The sequence below is a fragment of the Diorhabda sublineata genome, chromosome 3, assembly GCF_026230105.1.
Source record: "Diorhabda sublineata isolate icDioSubl1.1 chromosome 3, icDioSubl1.1, whole genome shotgun sequence".
NCBI classification, from domain to species: domain Eukaryota; kingdom Metazoa; phylum Arthropoda; class Insecta; order Coleoptera; family Chrysomelidae; genus Diorhabda; species Diorhabda sublineata.
The window spans coordinates 38,989,356-39,005,373 of record NC_079476.1 but is presented as its reverse complement, the minus strand read 5'-3'; the positions used below and the strand labels follow the sequence as shown (position 1 = coordinate 39,005,373).

Below are 16,018 nucleotides of genomic sequence, written 5' to 3'. Positions count from 1 at the left end.
GTTTTTTCAGCATGTGGGTTTAAACACAAAAAACTGAATAAACGGATAGCAATAACCGATTCGTCGAGGATAGTTCGAGGGAGAGACTTATTTGCATCAGTTAAAAGTCTACCGAAGTTCTAATAGACGAATTGTGTACAAAATGGGCTCAGTTCACGTCTGATACCCTGTTTAAACCAAACTCCCTCATATTTCACTCGTCTATTTCCGTTTTATAATTAAATAATCAGTTGTAGTGAGTTAACGAGGTATAATAATGATTTTTTTCCAAGTTTCAAGTAGGACTACATTCGGGTGGAATTGTCTAAAGGGTTTTTATAATCTGCAATTGGTGTTGGAAGTACTACACCTTTATAATTTTGATATCCAGAGCATTTATTTCTTCTAATAGAAATTCCAGTTTTTATTTAATAAAAAAAAAAAAACAAAGTTTGACGCGCACTTGGGGTAAATTTTGTGTTTTTGGCATTAAAATTAAACATTTAGTGTGAAAAACCACATCGAAAACAAACAATTTATTAAAAAAATTAATACACAGATAATTTAAATAGACATTTCCACAAATTTACCTTTCAATAAATACCAAAAATATTCACGTTATTGATAAACGTGGAAAAACAATTCATTTAAACATTCAACCAACGTTTGATAGTAGCAATGTGGAATTTCCTTGCTTCAATCACATAATTGTTATCGGCGGGATCTGAGTTTCTCAAATCAACGTGGTGTGGAGCGTCAGTGATATTTACAGCCACTATGGAATCGCTGATGTTATTCAAAACTCCCCCGCAAGACCAAGGATCCAACAAACCGTTACTGAAAATGATATTCGAGAAATATTTGAGGTTAGTACCGCCGTACGCCATAATAGCCCAATTCGGTCTTTGGCTTTTAACGTTGAACTTTTTCAAACAATCAGTAGAAAATCTCTCGTAACTCCACGGTTTCGTGATGAACATATCCTTTTCCGTTGAACATATCGGTCTAACTAGCTCAGTACAACTTTGATAATCCCAAGCGTATTCCTTAAAATCTTCAAAAGTACTGTTGATATTATTGCATTTTGTGGTACCGGTGTAGTTAGTGTAGATTTCCAAAGCATGACTGAAATGTTCGATTAAACTCTTGGTATCGTTGAAGAAAGAAGTTGTTAGTTTATCGCAGAAAACTTTGACAGGATAAGCTGGTAAAGTCTTCTCGAATTCAGTGGGGTAATGATAATTCACCATAGCTAACTTCACATAAACGTTAGTTAACCAATCAAGCAAACGTTCGACGTCCAGAGGAGTTCGGAGCTTTTTGCAGAGGCGCCACGATGATGAAATGAAATCCATTCCTACAAAGAAACAATGAAATTAATGAATTAACCAGAAGACCATGTGGACGGTTATAGGGAAACCAAAAGTATTGAAGCGCAGTCACCAAATCAACCAATTCCTCAGTCTTGATGCTTGATTTACCGAGGGTTCTTAGACCAAAACTAACAACTTGCCACAATTAGAATTAGATATATGAAACACGAAAATATTTATGTTTCAATAGACCTCAAAGGGTATAAGTTGAAACAAAAATAATGAAGCATTCCGAAGACAAAGAAAGCTTAGTAGAAACTCTTCTATATAGTTTGTAATCTTCTGGGCTAAATGCTAGTAATTTGCTTGGAATGGAATTTAATGATTTTATTGTTAAAAACTCACCAAGCTTAGTTTTTGATAAATTAGTGATCACTTCCCATCCGAGTCTAATCGATTTGACGCATTGTTCTTTACCATATTTCTCGAATACTTTCGTAACTTTTTCGTAAAACTTTTCGCACGGTGTGAGATTGGGGAAGTACCAAATAGGTGCTGATGAAGCTACGGCTCCCAATACAGTATAAGGGTACTTCATCCTCAACCAAGCAGCCAACATTCCACCGTAAGAACCACCGAAAGCTATGAAAGGATAAGTTTCACTGGTAATAACCGTTCCAAAGAATGTCTTCCTTAGATCTTCGATGACGAAAGCGTAGTCGGCTAAAGCTTGAGTGGTGGTGAGGTATCTCAATGTTTCTGGTGTTGAAAATGAGCTGTTTCCAAATGGTAAGGATTCTCCATAGTATCTGTGTTCGATGAATACCAAAAGGGCGTTGAATGTCGGTGCTATATCGAATAAGAATCCGGTGTTTTGTGCGAACGTGTCTATATTTCCTTCATTTCCGGTATACACGAATACTGGACCTCCTTTGACGTGGTATTTGGACGAAATCAGGTATCTCAACCTGAACGTCTTGGTTTGGGTCGCGGAAAAATGATCTAACGGTACTTCGATGTATTTCGTTTCCAGGGAATATTTCGATTCGCAAATTCCGCACGTCACAAATGCGAATAAAAGTAAAAACTTTATTAGGTACATTTTAACTTTTTGTCTGACAAGATTTGAACTGACTTTTTGTAAAGTTTAAACAAATGTAACGGTTTCTAACGTAAAACAACTATGGTAACAGATTTTTCATTTTTTTTTAATATTAGATTGAAAAGGTTGGACTGTTATTTCATCGTAGACAGTACAGTTATTTGTACTGCTACTTTGGTCGAGCAAATAGCAAAACATTAAAACCACGGTCTAAAACAGAGCAAAGAATAAATGCGAATATGACGAGCTCTGGAGGTTCATAAATTTTAAACTTACACCGCGAATTCAAAGCTGCACACATTGAATACGAATGACGTTGGTTTGCAAATAAACTTAACCTCAAAAGTGTATATACGTAAATGTGACAGACATTTAAACTATTATGAATGATTTAAAATTATTTATAATGTATTAAATACATTAATGTATGGAATGTGTACAGAAATATAAAGATACATTTTTTATTTCTTCACATTCTTCACATTCATAGCTAGTTACCTTACAAGGAAAGAATCCAAATTCAAAAACTTGTTTACGTCGTTTGTTTTTGGTCAATTCCCAAACCATTGAATATGCTTTAACTTGAAGCTCTGACTTTTCTGAATATTTCCCACGGTCGAAAATCATGATATGTATCGGTATAAAAACCTAGTTGGGTTTCATATTCTTCGTAAGTGCCAAAATAGACCCAACGGTAGATGGTTTCTTCACTAGGGGCCCCAAAAGCTCCCAGTTCTGGCCTGGTTATTGCCATGGAACTGAAGATAGATAACCATTTTCAAATATGGATTTTAGGTAAAAAGACACTGTATTAATATTTTTTTCTAAAGATGATTTGCATACAACGTATTTCAAGTCTCAAATGAAGTTGATTTTTTATTTAGAAAACAGTCAAAAATGTGAAATTTATTTGGAAATAGGCAAAAAGAAAAAGTGAAAAACCATCTTGTTTTAAGTCTACTACCAAAGACAGATACTGCTTCCAATTGCAGTTAATTTTATCTTTCTTTTGAAAATTATTAAAAAAACTAATTTTGAAATTGAGGTTATTTAAAAACGTATATTTATATAGAAACAAATATTTGTATCTATATATGGTTTTATTGTTTTTCAAAACTTTCCGTTTGAGGTACCTCCAAAACATGAAATTTGTACGCATCAACCGCTTATTCAAGTGTAGAAAAACGTTAACCTCGCAATTTATTTTGATCTGCGGAAATAAACAGAAATCATTGGGGGTTAAACAATGACTGTACTGTGGATGACCCATCAATTCGTTGTTTGGACTATTCAAAAACGTTTTTGTTTGAACAATGTCTTGGTGGAGACTGATTCGTCTCAAACGATTGGTTCCACTGAGTTTTTCGTGTACTTCCGGCAAACAAATGGCGGTGTACCATTCGGAAAACCAGCCGAACATGTTGATTCTAGAGTCGAGTCGAGTCGAAGCGAGTTAATCGGCACATCGTTGTTGATTTAATCCAAGTCGACAGTTATAGAAAATCATCGAACGGAAATGACAACATGGCAGCACGTTTTGGGTACGTTCACCATTAAAAATGTCAAACTTCAAGATCGCAATGTCAGATTTGACATAATAACATCAGTGTTGTCATATCTTAAAACTTAAATAGCAACCTTGGACAGTTGTGTTAGTTACATTATTTATTACTCAAGCTTAGAACTTGTTTCCGTGTGATGTGGCATAAATCGCGGAATAACTGACAACATAATGTTGATAATTAGAAGTTTTGATGTGTTTGTTTCGAGTTTCTATCAACTTATTGTACCAATCAATCTTTCGCGACCGGAAAAACAATCTTTTAAGAGTTGTCGATTCTTAGGGTCTTTTTAGTTCATGTACAATCACAGCAAAGGTAATACAGTTGGAATTATGGAACTGAAACGTTGACTGGGACGAAACTGTACCAAACAATCATGAAACAACTGGTTAAAATTTTCAAAACACGCTTCAATTCTCTTATTGTACATGTGTACAACACCCAAACTATGAAGATCTAAAAGCATCTGGAGGAAAATTGTAAAATAATTCAAACCATCTAAAAATTTCACGTTTCCAACATTCGCAGGGCTCCGTTGGCAATCAGAGCACACCTAAGACACCAACAACTAGATAATTTTAGACGTACAAAAAGACATTTAACAAATACTGATTTGAATCGATTGCAGCACTGATTAGTGCGTTCGTGTTGGGCCAATGGGTTTTGTTAAAGTTTTTAGTGTGCTATTTTGACACTGAAAGGAAAAGATGCAACAATAATGACAGAAATCTAACCTAACCTAACCTAACCTTGTATTAGAATCCAAATTAGAATTTATCGATTTGAATGACACCGTCGTTTTTTGGGATACTTACTTGCCTTGAGTACTGTGGTACCCATGACATTTTTGGCCGAATTTATCATATTTAAAACGATAATTGTGAAACTATGGATCAGGTAATGAATTCGGCTGAATTTCGATCCCCCGCCACGCGTAGAAACGCTTTTTAAATAATCGATTATTTTCGAATGAATCTTCTGAGGTTATTACTTATTTTTCCAATAATTTGGATATAATATATTAGTGGGAACTAAATAAAGTGGATTTCTGGTTTTTAAAGTGAATTCATGCTTCCCTACGAGTCTGTACGTTCTACGCAGCGGTGTAAATTTATCAGTTTAGAATCGAATAATCAATTATAGGCAGCGAATCCAAGGGACGATAAATAACTTGAATTCGAGTCGCCTGGAGACAGTAAAAGTTAAGACGTTATACATATTGATAGATCAATTGGATTCCCGACGATTACTCGATAGAGTGTCTCGGGGGAGGTCTCCCTCTTCGGGGACTCAACTCTATGTTCTTTATTTGCCCTTATTTTAAGGAAAAATCTATTTATATACCATGTGTTTGAGAAACGACTAATTGAGGAACGAATTAATAAATAATTCGAGTTTAGAATAAATTATAGAGAGTCATACAATTCAATTGCTACTTGCAGCACTCATATACCTGTAAATGACACAAAATCGTCTTCTAAATTGCACTGGTGTGTAAAGACAAAATTTCATCAAGACTTTTTGGTAAGTCCACCACCCACCATTCGGAAAACCAGCCGAACATGTTGGTTCGAGAATCGAGTCGAGTCGAAGCGAGTCGCACGAAAATGACAACATGGCGGCACGTTTTGGGTACGTTCACCATTAAAAATGTCAAACTTCAAGATCGCAATGTCAGATTTGACATAATAACATCAGTGTTGCCATATCTGGACAGTCGTGCTAGTTACATTAGTGGTGATAGCTTAGAACTTGTTTCCGTGTGACGTGACATAAATCGTGGTATAACTAAAAACGTAATGTTGATAATTAGAAGTTTTGATTTGTTCGGTTTCTATCAACTTATCGTACCGATCAATCTTTCACGACCGGAAAAACAAAATTTTAAGAGTTGTCGATTCATTGGGTCTTCTTAGTTCATGTACAATCACAGCAAAGGTAATACAGTTGGAATTATGGAACTGAAACGTCGATTCGGACGAAACTGTACCAAATAATCACGAAACAACTGGTTAAAATTTTCAAAACACGCTTCAATCGGCTTATTGTACATGTGTACAACACCCAAACTATGAAGATATAAAAGCATCTGGAGGAAAATTGGAAAATAATTCAAACTTGTTTCTAAGTCCACCACCCACCATTTTCGGGGAAGCCCCGCTTTTCTATTTTCACCACTTTTCGATTCAAATAATCAACTTTTGAGCATCGATTTGATTTGAAGGGGTAAAAAGCAAAAAAAAACAATTATAAATAAAAAAGATATGTAACGCTATTTGATGTTTGCTCTTCCACATCTTAGCAATGACTTAATGGAACCGTTCATCGTGTTCATCGGAGACTGCTCCTAAATTTTTATGGAAAAAATCCAGGTGCAAGTGAAGGAATTGTTCTCTAAGAAACAATTAGACCAAATGCAGCAATTTTTTGTGACTGGAGCAAAACCTTTTGAGACATCGCAAAGTTTCCATCTACATTTCCATCAGTATAACTAATTTCACAGAGATTCATCATGTCGACAAAATATGCAATTGATGATAAGTTATATGCCAATTTTTCAGATTATTTTCGACGAGCAGAATACAAGGTAAAAAGTAAATTTAGGTTAAACTTTTCGATCCAGTAAGAAGACATTTTCACGCCTTCTTCTTCCATTGTGGAAGTCGCGACTTAGGAAGTCGAGGTTGAGTCTTGGGTAACTCAAAAAACCCTAACGATATCATCTAATTTCTGAGAGTTTAACGGCAGGGGATGACTCCCGCAAGGAAACAATGAGGTCATTGGATGCGGGGGGTCATTTTACATAGGAATCGTCAAGAATAGCGTCTTTTCTTCAAACTCAAACTATTATACAGAGATAAAGAAGAAGAAGAATCGTATCTGATTAAAAAGAAGTATTTAGAATTTATGTTATTTGTTTATTTATTTTTTTATGGCTAGTGACAAAGATGAAGAATTAAGACATAGCCGAAGAAATCCTTTAGGAAGGACAGCGATGAATTAGCAATATTTGTGACTTAGGTTTCCTCTACTACCATAAAAATGTAGATAAAATAAATTTTTGTCAATCCTACGTGTGGTAAAGATACCACAAACTGTTTTTATCTGAATGGTAATAAATTTAGTACCTTCCACAGTTTTCCTACCCTTTATGCTAATAATTATAATATTTTTTATTGCGATATGTCTTTTTTTATAGAAAATATCGTGCAAATGTTTATTTTTTTCAATTATAAACGTTAAATCGAGTGTTTTATCTACGAATTAGGTGATATATAATTACTTTTAACCCTACGTTATTCTATTAACCAAATTGTTTTACAAGACACGACACACATGGTATATCTCCGTAAAATATATATACATGAAACTCCAAATAACATTATAATACAAATACTATACTAAATTTAGTATATTTCTATAGGGAAAAGCAGCATATCCCATTGGTATCATCGTTCTTTCAAAATGACAGCATTATCACAAATTCGCATACGTTGTACTGATTAAATTCAAGACTATTATTATATCCAATATTTTAAAATGTTGTTTTATGGGATGGTCCCGTATTATATCGTTCACTGCACATGTGCGTGTGATTTCGACTATTTTTCTACCTATTTTATAGTGGAGCGGCATATCAGCGGATTCAATCACACAAGTACATCTGCTGAAGATGACATTTAAGCTGTTGATGATGTCGATGATTTCCATCGTCTCTAATTCCTTAGCTTTAGCTATGTACGTATAAAACATAGAACTGCAGCTGTAGTAACAGTTGCTAATGATGTTGTAGCAAAGCTCATTTCAAAATGGGGATTTCCACTTCTATTCGTCCACCGCCGTGTGCCATTTTGGACCAGAAGCTCATTCGAATGAGCATTTCTTTGGTCTTTTTGACGCAGACGTAGTTTGTGTATCGGAAACAGTTAAAACGATGGATTGCGGAGGTCGAATCTGCTTTTGAAAACGCAAGTATTGTTTCATTGACCGGAAAAGGGATGATAACCGGATTTTAGGGATTATCAATCCCCTCTAAATCCTGATTAATTAACTGGGTTTTTTGTTTCAAAGCCGATGAGGAATTGAGGTTTAAAGTAAAAATTCGACATTATGCTGTCAAAAATAACGTAATTAAAGTTAAAAGGCTTAAAATTCCATGTCTTTGGTGGAGGACTTGTCCTAATACTACTACACCCCTTTGTCAAGGCCCTGAATCCGCCTTTAGACGCTTTGGACGTGGTTCACCGGCTGCAGTCCACTCAGATCATGATTGTTTTCATTCTGGAGTAAAGTGATGGATTCATGTTTCATCCATTGTCACATATCTGATTTATTTCGTGTAAACATGGCCAAATACTGCTTTGAATCATCAACACGTTGTTGTTTTTGATGGACTGTGATATTTTTTGGTAAAACCACCTCAATTGGACGGCCAGGACGTTCAACATGATCGGTATCTGTATGACCACGACCATACGGATTTGACAATGGCAGCTCCATCTGTGTGTCAGTCGCACGACTTATTGTTTGACGTAATATGTCGAACTTACTGAAATTTTTCAGAAAATTAAATTTTCCTCCAAAACTTATGAAATATTATATTTTTTAAACCTAAAAATTTGATTCTAAAGATAAAACAAATAAAACAAATGATAAAACAAACGCATTTGATGACAAAGAAAGTGCTTTTCCAATACGACAATGCACCTTCTCGAATCTCGGTCATAATATGGTTAAAGTTCGTTTCAAATTGGTTGATTATCCATCGTATTTACCAAATCTGACCACCAGTGACTTTTTCCCGTTTCCTAATTCCAAAGATTGGAGCATCGATAGACTTTGAAGGAGATTATGATGAAAATAAAATTGATTATGGAAAAATATATTTATCATCTTTATTACTTTTCACAAAACCCTCTTATGAACGCGGTTATGAATATTTAAATTGTATTTTTTATATTAATTTGAACAAACAAGAAGATTAAAGATTATTGTCAGAAAATCATGTTTTTACCACGATTTTAATAGTAGCACGTAACCAAATTATCTTTAGAATCAAATTTTTAGATTGATAAAATATAATATTTCATAAGTTTTGGAGGAAAATTTAATTTTCTGAAAAATTTCAGTAAGTTCGACATATTACGTCAAACAATAAGTCGTGCGACTGACACACAGATGGCGCTGCCATTGTCAAATCCGTATGGTCGTGGTCATACAGATACCGATTATGGTGAACGTCCTGGCCGTCCAATTGAGGTGGTTTTACCATCACAGTCCATCAAAAACAACAACGTGTTGATGATTCAAAGCAGTATTTGGCTATGTTTACACGAAATAAATCAGATATGTGACAATGGATGAAACATGAATCCATCACTTTACTCCAGAATCAAAACAATCATGATCTGAGTGGACTGCAGCCGGTGAACCACGTCCAAAGCGTCTAAAGGCGGATTCAGGGCCTTGACAATGGGGTGTAGTAGTATTAGAACAAATCCTCCACTAAAGACATGGAATTTTAAGCCTTTTAACTTTAATTACGTTCTTTTTTGACAGCATAATGTCGAACTTTTACTTTAAACCTCAATTCCTCATCGACTTTGAAACAAAAAACCGAGTTAATTAATCAGGATTTAGGGGGGATCATCACATCCATGATCCCCCTTGGATTCGCGCTTGTAAAGGCACAACAGTCACTTGGGAAGGTTGTGGTTTCAGTATTTTGGGATTGTTGATTGACTATCTTCTAAAGGAAGAAACAATCAACAGAGTTGTTGGATCGTTTGAATGCAAAAATCAAGGACAAACAGCCTCATATCTCGAAAAAAAATCCACTGTTTTACCAAGACAATGTATCAATTCACCAGTCGATGGCAACGATGGTTAAATCGAACGATACACACTTCGAACTGCTTCCTCATCCACCGTATGGTCCAGATCTGGTCCCCAGTGATTTATAACTATTCGCTGATCTCAAAACATGCTCATCGGTAAGAAATGAAGAAGCAATTGCTCACACTGAAGCCTGTTTTGAGGCTTCGAGCGGCATGGAGAAGTTAGAGAAGCGTTTGATGGAGATTACATTGATAAATAAAATCGATTTACGGCATTAAAAAAACGCACTGATCACTATCGATACAAACCCTATCCACCGTACTAATAGATCGTTGTTACCATTATTTTTCATCCCCTTCATTGAATTCGTAATAGGAGAGTGAGATGGAGAACGACTCGTGAACGTTTCGAATCTATTATATTCATCGGAAAGTCTCAATGGAGACCGAGCCTAACCCTTTCCATCTCCCAACGGTGTCATATTGACGACATGATATAAAGGAACATAATTTGTCACTTTTACGATTTATTAATTAGAGGTTTTCATAATAAGTAGAAGGTATTCATTTAATTTTCGTTTTAACAAACCGTACGAAAATACAAAACCGTACAATAAATTTATCAACGGTTTAATAAAGTAAAGACGCAATTAGTCAGCTATAGTATCGAAATGGGTCGATTTTAAATAACTTGGATTGTCTTAATCATTAATCGTATCTCTGGATAAAGTTTCCAAATATCCTCTACATAAAAATTAACCATCACTGAATTTAAACAATTATCGTTTCTTCGTTGGTTTGGGAGCGATGTGTTACGTTAGGAAAAATGTCCAATTAAAATTGGTGGAGGTATTTGTTTCCATCAGCAATGTGTGGACGAACGTCGCCATTAAATTTTTCCTTAATTCACCATTCCTCTTCGTTTCTTTTGAATGGCCGTTTTCTTAGAGTTTAAAGGCAGCCATGTTTACGTGGAGGTATCACGACGTGGACAGACGTTTCCATGTCGGAAATCGAGGAGTATTGTGGAGGAGCTGCGAAGTCGCCTACAATGCATTTCCGCTTCTTGCGTAGTGTTTATACGATCTGGGGATGTTTGAAAACCAAAAAGTATAAGACGGAAATGCCTTGATCTAATCTGTAAAGTTGAATGTAGAAAAATTGTTAAAAACCTACAAAAATCCATAACTCCACATTGAATGTCCGCGCCTAGCTCCTCTCCAACTCAACCGATTTAAGTGTTCATAAACTCAAAAGAAAGAAGGTGTTTCAGTGAGTGTTCTTCAATCAAAACCAACTCTGTAGCTATATTAGAACCTGAGATATAGATCTTTGAATGTAGAAAAATTGCCAAAAACCTACAAAAATCCATAACTCCACATTGAATGTCCGCGCCTAGCTCCTCTCGAACTCAACCGATTTAAGTGTTCATAAACTCAAAAGAAAGAAGGTGTTTCAGTGAGTGTTCTTCAATCAAAACCAACTCTGTAGCTATATTAGAACATGAGATATAGATCTTTGAATGTAGAAAAATTGTTAAAAACCTACAAAAATCCATAACTCCACATTGAATGTCCGCGCCTAGCTCCTCTCGAACTCAACCGATTTAAGTGTTCATAAACTCAAAAGAAAGAAGGTGTTTCAGTGAGTGTTCTTCAATCAAAACCAACTCTGTAGCTATATTAGAACCTGAGATATAGATCTTTGAATGTAGAAAAATTGTTAAAAACCTACAAAAATCCATAACTCCACATTGAATGTCCGCGCCTAGCTCCTCTCGAACTCAACCGATTTAAGTGTTCATAAACTCAAAAGAAAGAAGGTGTTTCAGTGAGTGTTCTTCAATCAAAACCAACTCTGTAGCTATATTAGAACCTGAGATATAGATCTTTGAATGTAGAAAAATTGCCAAAAACCTACAAAAATCCATAACTCCACATTGAATGTCCGCGCCTAGCTCCTCTCGAACTCAACCGATTTAAGTGTTCATAAACTCAAAAGAAAGAAGGTGTTTCAGTGAGTGTTCTTCAATCAAAACCAACTCTGTAGCTATATTAGAACATGAGATATAGATCTTTGAATGTAGAAAAATTGTTAAAAACCTACAAAAATCCATAACTCCACATTGAATGTCCGCGCCTAGCTCCTCTCGAACTCAACCGATTTAAGTGTTCATAAACTCAAAAGAAAGAAGGTGTTTCAGTGAGTGTTCTTCAATCAAAACCAACTCTGTAGCTATATTAGAACCTGAGATATAGATCTTTGAATGTAGAAAAATTGTTAAAAACCTACAAAAATCCATAACTCCACATTGAATGTCCGCGCCTAGCTCCTCTCCAACTCAACCGATTTAAGTGTTCATAAACTCAAAAGAAAGAAGGTGTTTCAGTGAGTGTTCTTCAATCAAAACCAACTCTGTAGCTATATTAGAACCTGAGATATAGATCTTTGAATGTAGAAAAATTGTTAAAAACCTACAAAAATCCATAACTCCACATTGAATGTCCGCGCCTAGCTCCTCTCCAACTCAACCGATTTAAGTGTTCATAAACTCAAAAGAAAGAAGGTGTTTCAGCGAGTGTTCTTAAACCAAAACGAAATCTGTAGCTATATTAAAAGCTGAGATATAGATCTTTGAATGTAGAAAAATTGTTAATAACCTACAAAAATCCATAACTCCACATTGAATGTCCGCGCCTAGCTCCTCTCCAACTCAACCGATTTAAGTGTTCATAAACTCAAAAGAAAGAAGGTGTTTCAGTGAGTGTTCTTCAATCAAAACCAACTCTGTAGCTATATTAGAACATGAGATATAGATCTTTGAATGTAGAAAAATTGTTAAAAACCTACAAAAATCCATAACTCCACATTGAATGTCCGCGCCTAGCTCCTCTCCAACTCAACCGATTTAAGTGTTCATAAACTCAAAAGAAAGAAGGTGTTTCAGTGAGTGTTCTTCAATCAAAACCAACTCTGTAGCTATATTAGAACCTGAGATATAGATCTTTGAATGTAGAAAAATTGTTAAAAACCTACAAAAATCCATAACTCCACATTGAATGTCCGCGCCTAGCTCCTCTCCAACTCAACCGATTTAAGTGTTCATAAACTCAAAAGAAAGAAGGTGTTTCAGTGAGTGTTCTTCAATCAAAACCAACTCTGTAGCTATATTAGAACCTGAGATATAGATCTTTGAATGTAGAAAAATTGCCAAAAACCTACAAAAATCCATAACTCCACATTGAATGTCCGCGCCTAGCTCCTCTCGAACTCAACCGATTTAAGTGTTCATAAACTCAAAAGAAAGAAGGTGTTTCAGTGAGTGTTCTTCAATCAAAACCAACTCTGTAGCTATATTAGAACATGAGATATAGATCTTTGAATGTAGAAAAATTGTTAAAAACCTACAAAAATCCATAACTCCACATTGAATGTCCGCGCCTAGCTCCTCTCGAACTCAACCGATTTAAGTGTTCATAAACTCAAAAGAAAGAAGGTGTTTCAGTGAGTTTTCTTCAATCAAAACCAACTCTGTAGCTATCTTAGAACCTGAGATATAGATCTTTGAATGTAGAAAAATTGTTAAAAACCTACAAAAATCCATAACTCCACATTGAATGTCCGCGCCTAGCTCCTCTCCAACTCAACCGATTTAAGTGTTCATAAACTTAAAAGAAAGAAGGTGTTTCAGTGAGTGTTCTTCAATCAAAACCAACTCTGTAGCTATATTAGAACCTGAGATATAGATCTTTGAATGTAGAAAAATTGCCAAAAACCTACAAAAATCCATAACTCCACATTGAATGTCCGCGCCTAGCTCCTCTCCAACTCAACCGATTTAAGTGTTCAAATACTCAAAAGAAAGAAGGTGTTTCAGCGAGTGTTCGTAACCAAAACCAAGTCTCTATCTTGAATAGAACCTGAGATATAAGGTTAGGAAGAGGATAGAACGTGTGTATGTGAAAAACTCCCATAAGTAATGTACAGGGGGAAATCGCATTTGAGTATAACTTGAGAATGGTAAAAATAAGATAAAATCCGATGGTTGATGGCGGATGGTTGATGGATGATTAAGCAAATCGGTTGGGTAGAACGCCTGAACGGACTCGGAATGGAAATCATCAATTTTTTTAATATATAAAATTCTATATCATTAAACTTCATCTTGAAACAAAGTTTTGATATGAAATGATCGCTGATTTCACTTCCTAGGATTGGGAAACCCAAAATAGGACATTCTGAGACAAGTTCTTCATTAGCAAGTACCACCAAGTACCAAGATTAGAAACGGTTATTCGAGGCAACGAATCATACATATATTGTTAAGGGAGAAGACCTCCTGGAATCTCCAATAGCACCAAGGGGAAACTTTATGAGGACCTGTCGGAATGAGGGGGTGGCATTTTCTATTCAGCAGTTTGTTCGGGGATGGATGTCTATTGGGACGAGCTTTCTCACGAACGCGTGTGAGTGTACGTTAAGTCTTTAATTAGTTTTATCAAGAACTTGTTTTCAATACATTACTTTATTTTTAAGATATTTTTGAAAAAAAATGAGCTCAACTTTCATCAGTTTTTATTTGGGTGTATCATTGTTGGTTTGTGAAACTTCAGTTCTGTAATTATTGCTTGTCATCCAAAGTTGTACTATTGATTTATCTATGGCTTTGATACACGGAACAACAAATTATGTGTTTTTTTTTATAAATTAATACTTCGTGTTTTGGGGAGAGGTACGATACGAAAGTGGAACCCCTGGAAACTAATTGATTTAATTGGTTATTAAGAAATGATTTTATAATCCGCACAAACATTCGTCAAAGTGGATAAGTAATCGAGACGAAAACAAACAGTTAATTCCTAATCGAAGGTAGGTTAAAATCAATGGAAGTTTGTCTCACTCCATCACGTCATCGGCAAATTTTGTCATATGTGAAAAGTAATCAGGTAATGAGGTAATTTGATAGCAATCAGTTAATAATCATTTCCAAACAAGGGAGGGCAGGGTGACTTTAAAAAAAATCTTTAGAGGATATTTGCCATATTAGTTTGAAAACTACTACGTATTAGATACTCGGGATCACAAACCAACTATAGTGCAAAGGAATAGTTTTAATTTTGGTAGAAAATCTCGATATATTATAATAAATCAAACTAGTATCCTATGCAATGGAATAGAAATCGATCAGTATCAAAACAAGAGCGTCGAGTCCACAAACAGGATATCTTTGCAATGATAGTCATTGAAAATAAAAACCGTACTGACTTTGCGTGCATTATTGCGTGTTTTTTTCGAGAATTTTTAGGAAAAAATTTGTTACTATAAACACTAGATGATGTTGCAAAGAGGTGTATGCAAATGATGTTTCCCCTTGATATTCGAACGTTTCGGAAGCTCTTTCCATCTTGATAGTATCTCTTTCTCTTTTCAAGATTAAGAGAAGCGAGCGAGAGAGAAAGAGTGAAGACAGTGATCGATTTGGGCAGGTGATTGGCTTAATTAAAAGAAATATCGTACTTTGTAAAAAACACCAGGACTTCCTTTGTTATGGAAAAGAGATACGTCGTATGGTTTGTCCTATTTGAAAGCAGGGATATTCCAATAAAGGCACTCCATGGGAATCTGTCCTTTACAAGCGTGATCTCTCTTAGGATTTGGTGATTACTCGAATACCACTCGGTTTGAAGATTCTCCAAATTGTGTACTCGGATGTAATACCTTTAAAATAAAGAAAAGGATATTTTAAATTAATGATCTAAATCAGTTGGAGAAGGCGGTAGAGTTGTAGCTAAACATTTTTGAATGTTTCCGTGATCTGTCATTTGTCAGACGTCAGAAAGATCGGTGTAAAAGTGCTCTAACGATAAAATTATTTTGATTGAAAAAACAAATGTTTTTGGTGGGTTTGCAATAAAAGGAATAAATTGTAGAGAATTATATTTTTAATTAATAATCTAAAACAGTTGGAGAAGGCTGAAAAGTTGTAGTTGAACATTTTTGAATGTTTCCGTGGTCTGTCATTTGTCAGACGTCAGAAAGATCGGTGTAAGAGTGTTCTAACGATAAAATTATTTTGTGGGATAGATATGAGGCTGGTCATTGAAAAAACGGTTGTTTTTGGTGGGTTTGCAATAAAAGGAATAAATTGTAGATAATTATATTTTTAATTAATAATCTAAATCAGTTGGAGAGTGCGGTAGAGTTGTAGCTAAACATTTTTGAATG

The 16,018-nt window shown here is 35.2% G+C and overlaps 1 protein-coding gene across 1 annotated transcript; it reads right to left on the bottom strand.

Annotated features, from left to right (window-relative positions):
- Positions 1 to 626: 626 nt before the first annotated feature.
- LOC130441781 (lysosomal Pro-X carboxypeptidase-like) lies at positions 627 to 2,394 on the bottom strand. Its single transcript, XM_056775568.1, has 2 exons — positions 1,698 to 2,394; positions 627 to 1,336 (listed from the first exon to the last, which is right to left on the bottom strand). Exons 1-2 carry the CDS (start codon positions 2,392 to 2,394, stop codon positions 627 to 629), a joined length of 1,407 nt encoding a protein of 468 aa, XP_056631546.1.
- Between the last annotated feature and the right edge of the window lie 13,624 nt (positions 2,395 to 16,018).